The 13,232-nt window shown below is 33.8% G+C and overlaps 1 protein-coding gene across 3 annotated transcripts in view; it reads right to left on the bottom strand.

The window, feature by feature from the left end:
* Positions 1 to 13,232, bottom strand: part of Ss18 (SS18 subunit of BAF chromatin remodeling complex) — an 89,863-nt gene that overhangs the window by 18,418 nt on the left and 58,213 nt on the right. For all 3 annotated transcript variants that reach the window (XM_020183885.2, XM_020183886.2, XM_074070118.1), the window contains 2 exons: positions 1,913 to 2,080; positions 1,133 to 1,237 (listed from right to left, as the gene is read on the bottom strand). In XM_020183885.2, coding sequence (XP_020039474.1) covers positions 1,133 to 1,237; positions 1,913 to 2,080 — 273 coding nt within the window. The remainder of the gene's footprint in view (positions 1 to 1,132; positions 1,238 to 1,912; positions 2,081 to 13,232) is intronic.

Raw genomic sequence — 13,232 nt, 5'->3', positions numbered from 1 at the left:
GCAAGAAAACCTGAGATCAAACAATATATCGTTCTAACCAGAATTATTTATATGCATAATATCATCACTAATAAACATTTATTGTATGTAAAACTCAATAGTTTAAGTGTTTACCCTCTATAGTCAGAGCCTGGACATTAAATATTAGTGCTGTTAGGTTACCTTTATTCTTTTCATACACATTGATGAAAACTGACAGGTGAAATAAATTTTCAAATACACCAAATTTTATCTTCTTGCTAGCTTACATTAGTTTCTAGCCAATGGCTCCTGACACATCAGCTTTAAGTTTCTTAGTTCTTCCTTTATAAATACACCACAAGGTGCCTACTCACATAAAAAAATCTTCTGGCAAATCCTTTGATAATGAGACAAATTACTTTGCAATATAACCAATTGCTTTCAGTTTTATATGTTTGGATTACTTTTTTCAACACTGTAGAATTTTCAAACAGAAAAACTGAAAGAACTGCACAATGAAAACCTATGTATATATGTGGATTATTACTGTTTAGATTTTCTTAAAGTGTAGTATTTCTTCACTGATCAGTTTTTCATAATCCACCTTTCTACGTGGAAAAAAAAGCAACTAAACTAAACAATCTAAACTCTCACTTCCAAATGCCTTACTTATTCTATGAAACTATGTATAGCTACATAATGGATATAATTTAGACCACCCCAATTTTTTTTCAAATGTATGCACTAACATATATAAGTAATAGGTGAAACTTGGAAAATATTTAAGAACTATACTCTATATGTATTTACACAATGCATAAAAATAAATCAATGGGTGAACTTTAAAGTGTGTAAAAAAAACTTTAAAAAAGAAATGTATCAGTAATATTTGCTTTGGCTCAAACGAACAATCCTAAATATAAAAATGAACCTCATTTATGTAAGAAATGATTCCAATAGCAGAATGTGATTCCTGAAGGTACTAATGGAATAGCAACACAAAATATTTTGAATTAGATTATAAACTAATGCTATCATTGGTACTTTAGATTACTGAATTGTGGTAAATGCAGAAGAAACAAATTGGTAGTTTCTTCATCTTTAAAGTAGCTTTCTACATTAATATTGGGCAGGGGTAGAAAATGGGAAGGTTAACATTAGGAGAGATTACCATCAGGGTAATATTGCTGGTTCATGCCTTCTGGAGGACCTTGTCCACCATGACTGTATTGGTCCCCATAATAGTCTTCCTGGCCTGAGTACTGCTGTGGTGGGCCTGAAAAACCACAACCAGTCAAGATGTAAATAATTTGTTCTCTATATCATCAAAAGCTTTCTTTCTAATCTGCTGTTATCAGAGAGAATTTCTCAGCTGTAGATTTCCCTCCAAAGCTTTGGCATGTCTGATACTTTTAGTTACACACACACATACACACACCAGTTCCATACACATTTACACACACGCATACAACCCAGTTCCATACATATTTACTAAAATTGTTAAGACCATACATGGAATATCAAACAATACCAATTCAGAAAAACAAATACACTAACTTCTTAAAAAAGAGGTTCAACCTGACAGAAAAACAATTTCCTTTTTTTTCTGGCATTAGTGTTCTTTGAATAGAACTGGTGTTCCTGGTCACATATTTAGTAACTTCTAAAAATGAAAGGCATTTTCTATTGTGAATTAGTGAGCTTTTGATATAAAATTTTATGATGTAACCTTTTCCCAGAAAATAACAGGTAAAAGAAACCTTGTATACTTGGAAGTTCCTATCTACTTCGTGACCCTTTGTACCTCCTATACACTATCTTCTGGGGGGTTGGGGTAGAATCAAGAAACAAAAAACCTTGGCTTTGTCTAGATAAAAAGTCCATTAAAATTTAAAGCCTTTCCATTACAGTTATTTACATTAAGTGGGAAATTTTCCCAATGGAATCTTACCCTGCTGAGGTGGTCTATAGGGAGGAATCTGTCTCTGACCCATCATATGATTGCCTTGGTTAACTTGACCCATCATTCCCATGGGTGGCTGCTGTCCTTGGTAATGTTGCCCACCTCCCTGTGGCATATTGTACTGCTGAGAAGGAGGCTGCTGATGCATCATTGGACCTGCAAGTAGATAAAACATTATACAGGTAATTTTTTGGCATGTATTTTCATCATCTTGAGAGAAATACAAGAATTTTTTTTTTTTACAAACTAATACACAAAATGTATGATCAAACATAATAAAAAACTGACTTCAAATGAAAACAAGTCTTTGGTTTTTTAAAATTTGTATTTATTATTGTTGTACTGGGGGTACATTGTGACATTTAAAAAAGTTCTTATAGTATATCATAGTTGAATTCACCCCCTCCATCATTCTCCTTTTATAATCCCTCCATTTAACAGGTCTAATTTTTCCATTTACATACAAATGTACATAATATTTTCACCATATTAACCCTCCTACACCCTTCCCTTATATACTCTCCCCTCCCACTAAAAACAAGTCTTTGAATTAAAGATTACATGGCCAAAATAATCTGCAAACAAGGAAAGACAACCAGTCCATGGTAGGTGACCTGAAATCCACTGGAAGAATATTCTAGTTGTTAAAAAAAAATGGATACAATATATGAAAATTCTGAAAGATTTTCTATAGAAAAAATATTACCCTTCAGTTATACCAGAAAAGATACTCAAAGTAAAATCACAAAAATTACACAGCAAATCAACAGTCAAACCAGGGAAAGGAAACCAAATTCTGGATTTCCATTTTATCTTATTTTTGAACAACCACTTATAAGGTAGGGAACTACACAAATATTTACAAATATGTTCGTAGAATTTCATAAACTTTAATTTTATAGCAAAATATTAAGAGGTCTTTCTTTCCTTTTTCTAAATCTTTTGCAAGCTTTATGAACTAAGAAGTTTTCCTGGAATCAAAGGGCTATAGGGCTTCCTAATAAATTACTAAAACTCTTTCTTCCTAACTGCTCTCATCTTAAAAACACTTAGGCAAATAACTGCAATAAGCCTTAGGCTCAGAAATTTGAACTACACAATTTCTAGAGTAAGCAAGAACAGGGTAGCCAAACTATGATACGGTGTCACAAAACACTAAAAAGCTATCATATAAAATAACCAACAATCGGGCTGGTGGAGTGGCTCAAGTGGCAGAGCACCTGCCTAGCAAGTGTGAGGCCAAGTTCAAACCCCAGTGCCACAAAAAAACAAAACAAATAAACAACAATAAACAAAAACACAATGGCTATAACTCCCATGCTGCCACCTTAAAATGTAAGCAGTTCTTTAGAGGTTCACTGGGCCATGTTACGATGTGGGGAGCTCATCACTCTACTATTGTAACCATTACTTTCTCAGAAGTATATGTGAGTCATCTCCCAGTCTCCTGTTTACACAGCTACATATTCCGTCTTTACTGACTTCGGGACAATTTAAGAAGAAAGTTCAAAAGGATAAGACTAGAGCCTGGAAAAGTTTTACAGGCAAAATTGCCCAGGTGAGCCAAAACCTCATTGTTTAATTATCTAAAACAATGTAACAATTATTTAAAACAATTACAAAAATGAAAAACCAAGCAAGTCCACCTCTTTAAATCTAATACTGACCTACAGTATCAGCAACAATGTAAGTAGAAAGACTTTATCTTCTTTTTAATGAGAAGAACTATTTTATCTGAAGAAATGCTTTTACCGAGATAATTTCCCCTCCATTCACCTTATTCTGTCCTCGTACTTCTTTTCTTTCTGTTCTCCCGTTTTATTACCATAAAATACAAGCCTTTTCTAAGGTCACTCCAGCCTTCTGTTTCACAAAGGAAGTAGGTAGAGACAAGGCTCAGTGAGAGTAGAGAGAAAGAGAACACCAAGTGCACACTTAAGCTGCCAATTACATGGTTTCACATCAATTTCCTATATATCCCAACACCTACCACAAAAAAGAATCCCAATTTTCAAGTTGTTAGACAAGGAATTCAAACATTAAGATTATATAGCTAGCTAATAGACATCAGTTGGAAAGAAGACAAAATTCAAGTCTGATTTCAAAGCTTATGCCTGCTGTACTATTTTTCACTGGCTCTCCTCAAAAACAAGCTATAATAAAGTCATAATTCAAAAGCAAATTTTACTATTAAAAAGTTCTAAAACACTAATGAGTTTAATTGAACTCACAGGTTTAATATTTTGTGTCTAATAAAGTATCGAACACAAATATTCATAATTCAATAGGCAACCTGACTGGGCATTTATGTAATTCACAAAGTGAGGCTTTGCCTTTATTCTCAACACTGTCTAAAGATCTCTTGCCTTGAAGTCAACACCACAACAGAGCATATTCTATGTATTGGGTCCAAAATTAAAAAGGAAAAACTGTAATAGCCAGGGTGGAGAAAGTAAAACAAAACAAAACAAAAAGTCACAACAAAATTCTAAGCTATGCTCTAAAGCTTTTCTAGAAGAAAAGTAATTCCAGCTTAAACCTAGACAGAAAAGACCATGCCAGTTGTGCTTTATCTTTTGGGACTGTCAGCAGTTCCAATCCCAAAGAGCTCAATTACCACTCTTCTTTTATTCTCTGTCACTTCCCTCCCTCTGAGGATCCTGACATCATTCAGGATCAAATCTAAAAGCACCGAGAGAATGAAATAGGCTAGAATTACTAAAACAAGGCAGTTTTCACTGTTTTCCTGAAGTCTTATGCATTAAAGATAAAGAATTATGACTTTATGACTTCAATCCTGATTGTTTAGGAAGCATTATTACTTTCACTTTCCTTATCATAAAGAAATATGCTATACTAGCAATGTGCATTATCTCTTGAGATACTAATGGAAATAAGTAAATCTCAATAGACTACTCCAAAATAAGTAGGAAAAACATGTACAACAGAGTAAAATAAGGTTATAAAATGAGTCTATTATAAATAACCATTTCTGCAAATAATACCATCATACTATATGCTTAAGGGATATTTCTTATCTTTTACACAAACTATTTTGATGTTAAGATGCACTACAAACTGTGATAATACATACACAGAGATTCTAGTAATGTCTTATTTAGAATATATTTTTCCAAGTATTTTGAAAGGACATAAAACGAAGTCATAACTATCACACTATTTCTTTCTTTTTTGAGTATTATACCCTACTAGATATTCTATAGAAGCAATGTCCTGTATCTCAAACACATGCAAAATATTCACAAATACTATATTATATATTATTGGACTTCTTTGTTATCAATGAGATGGTTAATACTTAGTTTTATCTTAAATTACTAGTCAAAAAGAGGAATTTAAAAAAAAAACAAATCAGGAATCAAATTTGGGTATTTCTTACATACCAGACCCCAGGCAAGGAGCCATGGTGATAAAAAGATGTGATGGGCACTGTCACTATCTCAGTGACTTTCAATTAGATAGAACAAAAAGAAGAGTTTACAGATACTGTGTTGAGTAACCTGTGAACAATTTTGAATGATGTAATTTTAAAATGTTCTATATACATGCACATACATATACATGTATATACTCACTTCTTCTGTGGCAAGCCAATACACTAAAATTCTATGAGTTGTAACATTAATACAAGATTATTTTATTTTTTGTTTTGCTTTTTTTTTTCTATTTTTTTCCTTTTTTTTTTTTTTTTTTTCGGTGCTGGGGACCGAACTCAGGGCCTTGCACTTGCCAGGCAAGCGCTCTTCCACTGAGCTAAATCCCCAACCCCACAAGATTACTTTAGATAATATGGTTAAAAATGATAGCTAACATTTAATGAACACTATTATAAGCTAGGTACTAAGCTAACAGATTTACATGTATTTACCCTCCTGCAAACCTTACAAAATAAGTAGTACTACCAACTTCATTTTTACAGACAAGAAAAGTAAAGGCTTACAAATATTAAGACTCTTACTCAAAGTTGCACAGCTCTGAAATGGGGAGAAATGTGGAGTCCATGTTCTTAACCACTACGTGCTCTTCTTCTCCATGTCAAATCATTCTTCTCCCATGACATTATCGCTCATGAAGACAGTTCTGTATAATGTATCTCTACCATTACAACATAAAATTTTTTAAAACTTATGTATACCTACATGGTAAGATTTAGACCTTGAAACCGCATTCACAGTAACTATTTTCATATTCTTACTCTCATTTTACTACTTGTTCCTTAAACCATTTATCTCAAACTAAACCATTTGCAGCTCTCATTTGAAGGTAACAATAGTTTATTTGCAAGAAAAAAAATCCTTGTGGAGGGGATGAATCTAATTAAGATATATTGTAGGAACTTCAGTAAATGTCATAATGTATCCTCCAGTACATTATTTTTTATTATATGCTAATAAAAAAGGAAAAAAATTCTTGGATTCTAGAAAACTCAAAAAGCTAACCTACTGCCTGTTTAAACAGACCTTTAAAATGAATAACAATTCTTTACACAACTAAATTGTGTATCTGTCCACATCTAGAAATTTAAATAGGCTAGATAAGATACCTGGATACAATATTAAAGATAAAAGAACAGAACAAATAACTAAAAAAAGGAGGATGAAAGGGCTGGTGGAGTGGGTCAAGTTGTAGAATGCCTGTCTAGCAAGTGTGAGGCCCTGAATTCAAACCCTTGTACTACCAAAAAAAAAGAAAAGAAAAGAAGGTAGGATGATAATCCCAGAAGCTTAGTGAAGTCACTGCAGCTAAGCACAAACTTAGTTATGTAAGTAACCAATGAAATCATAAATCATGATAAATTTTAGCTACTACAAAGAACAGCTTGTGATGATACAAGCTTCTTACAATTTAGTTTTTATAGAAATTCTCACAAAAGCATTAAAAGGTATTAAAACAATTGTATCAGTAACCATTTTGTTGTCATTTTTTACATAGACCACCATTAGATGCGCTTATTCATATTAACAATATCTTAAAATTGAGATTCTCAACCTTGGTGACTTTGTCCCCCAGGGAACATTTAGCAAAATCTGGAGGTATTTCTGGTTGTTCCAAATGAGGTGGGGAGTACTACTGCCACCCAGTGGGTAGAGAATAGAAATACTGCTAACATACAATAACACACAGGTCACCACAACTACGAATTACCTACCTCAAAATGTCAACAGTACTTGGTTAAGAAAACCCTGTACTTCTCAAGGGTATAATTTTCATTCATAGGCATCCTTAAAAACTAGTCTGGGAACTATATTCCTGGTGACTGAGAAATGGAAAAGGGATGCAATGTGACTTAAAATAGCACTGGATAACCCCTCTTAAATGATTCCTCATAAGCAGTTCCAACTATACCATATAATAACAATAACTCTGATGGAGGGGTGAACCTAATTAAGATATATTTTAAACAAATATATAAATATCACAATGTATCCCCCATATGACTATTATATGCTAATAAAGAAACAGTAAAGAACAACTCAAACACAAAGTCACTGGTAAATATCGTTGTTGACTACGATGAGCTCCCAGAGCTCTAGATGTGGAGCTCTCGTGACCCAAGTGACAATCTGCTGTAGAAGTAAAAACTCTTAACCTACCAAGCAGATCTGGGCTGTATTAGAACATGTAGTTTTGTCTACTAGATCTGCTAGCATGAACTATGTAGCATAAGAGACAATCTTGCCCAGAAAAATTCTGAGGGAATGAACTATAAATAAGCATGACTTGGAATATTGGTTAAATTTGTAAAGCAGATACCATATGACTCAGCAATTGTACTTCTGGGTGTTTATTCCAGAGAAATGAAATTTTATGTCTAGATAAAAAATGCAGCATGTACACAGTTGCTCACAGCACCTTTATTTGTAAGAACCAAAAACTCGGGAGGTGGAGATAGGAGGATCACAGTGTAAGGTTAGCCTGGGTAAAAAGTTAGTGAGACCCTATTTCAAAGAACTCAGATGTGGTGGTACATGCTGTAATCCCATCTATGAGGACGTAGAAGAATCACGGATTGAGGCTGACCCCAGCAAAAAGGATGCGGACCCTCCAGAAAAATGACTAAAGCAAAAAAGGGCAGGGGGTGAGGGGGGGAGGATAGCTCAAGTGGTATAGCACTTGCCTAGCAAGTGGGAGGTCCTGAATTTAAAACTCCAATACTGCTAAAAAAAAAAAAAAAAAATCAAAGCTGCAAACACCCAAAACATTCCTCAATATGTAAATTGTTAAACAAACTGTCACATCCATACCATGGAATACTACCTAGCAATAAAAAAGAGTAACTACTGATACATGCAACAACTTGGGTAAAAATGAAGACTATTAATTACGCTGAGTGAAAAAATCAATCGAAAGGTCACACACTGTACTCCTGCATTTATATAGTATTCTCAAAGTTACAAAATAAAAGAAATGGAGAATTAAATAATAATGGTTGCTAGAGATTACAGATAGCTGGGAGTGGAATCTCTCTGTATTATACCTGTGCAATTTACTGTGAATCTATCATTATTTTAAAATAAAGATTTTGGTGTAACTGACAATCATTCATTTTATCTGACAGTAACTGGCAATGCCTTCTTTGTTTCATTGCTGGAATGACAGTTGTTGAATAGCAGTACCACAGGAAGGACACTGTATTTGTTGTGGCAGAAGGACACTAACCAGCTAATCAGTTAGTCAAAAACAGGACAGAGAAGTGAACAAAACAAAACCCAGGGGCTGAAGGCATGGCTCAAGTGGTAGAGCACTTGCCTAGCAAGAGCAAAGTCCTGAGTTCAATCCCAGTACCACCAAAAAAGAAAAGCTAACAAAAGAAAACATAGTTCCTGGCTCCCTAGAACTGGAGAGTCTAGAGAAAAATAAACATTGACTAGTAAGTTTGTAATTATAAGTACTCAAACTGCTGCCACAGGCTAAGTATAGGTTACTACACTTAACTTGAACTTTTCTATGGAGTAGTTTAAAACTTATACACCAAGATTAGAGGTGACTTTTATTTTTTGCTCTCTGTTTTTTGTTTTCCAGAATTTCCATAATAAACATTAGTGACTTTTTATAACTAGAAAAATGTATCAAAGGTATAAAGAAAACATTTAGTCTGAACTACAATGTAATGGGCATAATATACCCAAACTCTGCAACAGAAACAGAAATTATAATATATCAGAGATTTACCAATTTTAAATTGAAGAGAAATGAGGGTATACACAATTCTAATTCATTCAGAACATTACAGCTTATTAAACATGACATACCCATACAATACTTAAAATAATTCCTTAATTTGTAAAGTTTCTCTGTTCATATATATGTATACACACACATTAAAATATATATCCAGTCATATCAAAACTGGAGTGAGGCCAGTCTTGGGGACTATCATACCCTCTACGTATATACATGTGTATGTGTGTGCATGTATATAAAAGATTTTCTACATTTACTAAATTGGGAATTCCTATAGCTCTGAAGCTTGGAACAGTGGCTTGGGGTCATGGGGAAGGGATCGTCACTAGAGAATGAGATGAACCACATGGGCCATCTATCAATCAAAGTGACATAATGGAGCCCCAATAAAAACTTTTTAATACCAAGGCTCAGAGGAACTCTTGAGTGTGTTATCGCAGATCCATGGCAGGAGAGTGACACATCCTGACTGCTCAGGGAGAAGACAAGGGAATACTACATCTGGAACCTCTTCTGGACTATGCCCTATGCATTTCTTCTCTTGGCTGAGGTTAATCTGTACCCTTCTCTGTAATAAATCATATCTATAAGCACAAAAGCATTCAGTGAGTCCTGTGAGTCCTTCCAGTAAGTTATCGAATCTGAGGGTGATGTACGAAAACCCTCAAACTTGCAATTGTGAGAAGTGAGGCCAGTACTAGGGACCATCAGAGACAAGAGCAGTCTTCGGGACTGTGCCTCATAGCAACTAAAATACATTGCTCCTGCAACTGTCTCTTACCTTTCTCTCTCCAGCATCTCAATTTTCCCTCTAATGGACCATACCTACCAACACACAAACAAGATTTAGTATTTTCCTGCTTGACCTTACATATCCCTCCAGCTATTAATGCATTTTTCCTGTATCAAAAAATGACTGTGAAGAATTATCTCTACTTACTGCTACTACTTTTTCTCTTCCAATTTTCTCATGAACACACCAGTTGAGATTTTGCCCTCATCCCTCCATAAAACTGCCCACCTTGGCCGTAAAATCCAAAAGTTAGTTTATAATCTGGACATTTTTCCTTCCTTACCTTTATTCCTATCTCTTCTAACACCAAAGTTTTGCTACCCTGACCTTTCCTTTAACTAAGTATTAGCTCTTATTTTTGCGTAATATGCCCCAAAAGAAAAAGAGCTCCATTGTAATGTACTCATGTTAACCAAATTCAAGTTGGCTTGTTTAGGACTTGTCAGACCCTCTCTTAATATGCTAATAAGCATGCTGAAATCTTCCAAACATGTTACCAATAACTATAAATATCTATCTATTTAGCAAATGTTGGACCAATGTTCTTAATACATTTAAGGAATACATTTTGTAAAGTTAAATTTTTATGTCCCAAAACTAACAAAATATTTTCCATCTGTGAAATTCATATAAGTTGAACATCTTTAATCCCTAAAGAACTTCAAATTAATAATAAACAGATAAACCACAAAATACAGAATGTAATTCATAAAAAGCATACAAATGGCAAATAAACATAAAAAGCTCTGCAAAATCTGAATAATCAAAGGAACAAAAAAAAAATTAAGATGATTTTTCCTAACTATTTAGCAAAAATTAAGAAGATTAAGTAACATTGGGTATGGGTATTTCTGTAGAAATGTGACCTCAAGTATCTTTAATTGAAATTTTCTCTAAAATATTTTAAGTAATTACATATTTTAGCCTAACAATTCTATCTATAGAGTTTATCTTGCACAGTACTCAAAGATGCATGTACAACGATGTCTGTTACACAAGCATCTGTAATAGTAAAGGATTCAAAGCAGCTATCAAAAGTGGATGTAGTTTTGCTAAACATATTCTGGATATACACATACAGAAATGTTGCTATTTTAGAAATTAAGTATATTTATACATACTGATAGCAAAGAGGCACAACAAACAAACAAACAAAAAACGAAATGAGGAGAGTACATTTAACCTTCTAATACTTCAGAGATAAATATATGGAAATACAGGGCTATTCAAAAAAAAGATCTTTAGGGTTGGAGATCTGGCTAAAGTGTAAAATGCCTGCCTAGCAAGCATGAGGGCCTGAGTTCAAATTCCAGTACTGCCTACTGCCCACCCCACCCCAATCACTACCTCAAAAGAAAATTTTGACATTTTAAACTCAGTATCTTAATGTGAGAAGTTATAAATAAAAGGCAAAATGTTTCCTTTTGCAGTTTTAGTATTTCTCAAGCTTTTCTTTAAGAATGACTTTAAAATGTAGTCTCCTCTAACTTCATCTATGTATATAGATTACACAAACAAAAAATTAATGTAAAATATGTAGTTTATTTTGGTAAAAACTACCAACTACCAAACAAAATGTTTTATAATGAAATGGATAAAACTTCATGAATAAAACTTTCATTATGCTGAACAACTTTTTGATCTAATAGGTTCAATATAACTAAAAACCTTTTTTGTGTGGTATTGGATGGAACCCAGGGCCTCATACATGCGAGACAAGCACCTGACCACAGAATTACATCCGTTGCCCTAATTTAAATACTTTCATAAGAAATTCATTTGACTAGGAAAGTGGACATTGCCAGAACAACTATAGTTTTGTCTTTTGTATTTAGAATTACAATTTTCTTTGGTGTCTTTTGACTCTGAGACATTAACATTTAAATAAAAAATTTTAATTTGTTCTGAAGAAATTTTTATTATTTATTTTTGGTGGTCCTGGGGTTTAAACTCAGAGCACTGAGTTTGCTAGACAAGTACTCTACTACTTGAGCTATACCCCCAGCCCTCTAAAACAACAAAACTTCCTCAATGATTTTATCGTATTTCCTCTTTTGGAAAGTGTTTTTTTTTTTTTAACTAGATGTGATGGTACAGGCCTGCAATCCCAGCACTCAGGAGGCTGAGGCAGAAAGAGCACAAGTTTGAGGCCTGCCAGGGATACAGGGTGAGACTCTATCTCAAAACTATTTAAAAAAAAAAAAAAGTGTCTTCTTTTTCTTCAAATTACGTACCTACAGAGTCATATTTCATATAATATATATTTTCTATTAAGAAACTCATAAAGCATAAGAAGAAAACAGTAGTAAGTACTATAGTGAAAGGAGTAAATGATACTTTCATATAAAATATGGCATTAAAAAAAGTTGGTCCCTAAGTTTAGAGCAAAAAACTGCCTGGGAACCCCTTGGTTCCTTTCTGCAAAGCAGTATAACTATCTTCCACATGCATAATGCTGCACACATGTTTCCCTGAAATCTTATGAGGTATCAAGCCACCAACATCCACTTCTGTGCATACCCTACCTTTTCTTAACTATAGGTTTCTAAGAAGTGCTATCTTATTGTATTTGCTGTGTGAATCACCATCAGTTTTCTTGCTTTCTCAGAAACAACTGAGCTCCCTTCTGATCTAGCACTGATGGATCTTACTATTGTTTTGAACCTTTAGTGACCCAGTTTAAAAATGAGGATTGGGCACATGTGGCTCAGGCATGTAATCCTAGCTACTTCGGAGGCTGAGATAAAGAGGCTCACAGTTCGAGGCCAGCCCAAACTAGTTTGTAAGACCCCATCTCCAAAATAACCAGAGCAAAATGGACAGGAAGTGTGGTTTAAGTGGTAGAGCACCTGCTTTGCAAGCATAAAGTCCTGAGTTTAAACTCCAGTTCCACCAGAAAAAAAAAAAAAACAAGGAAATAGTGTATCAAGGGCACTAAGTAATTCTGGGGGGGGAAAAATGAAGCAAGCACCATTTTTGTGAAGTTAAAGTGACTGACAATTTATTCTACTACCTCTCTAATGCTTTTACTATATATCGTCAAAATTATAAAACATCTATGTTAATAATTTTAAATTACATGTAGTATTTCATCATAAATAATTTTCAACAAAACAACTTCTGTATCTGAGTACATTTTATAATCAAAATCTAGGAAATTTTATTACAAATATATTTCATTCTATCTTATACTCTTAAACTCACTACATTTTATAAGTGAAATAGCTATAAGCTGGCAATATGCCAAATATTTTAACAGGCAATTAGCAAAACAGAGTACCACTTACTGGTTTTTAGTTATTACTCACA

The sequence above is a fragment of the Castor canadensis genome, chromosome 4 (genome assembly GCF_047511655.1).
Source record: "Castor canadensis chromosome 4, mCasCan1.hap1v2, whole genome shotgun sequence".
Classification (NCBI taxonomy): Eukaryota; Metazoa; Chordata; class Mammalia; order Rodentia; family Castoridae; genus Castor; species Castor canadensis.
Note: the sequence above shows the minus strand (reverse complement) of the source record. Positions and strands in the feature narration are given on the sequence as shown.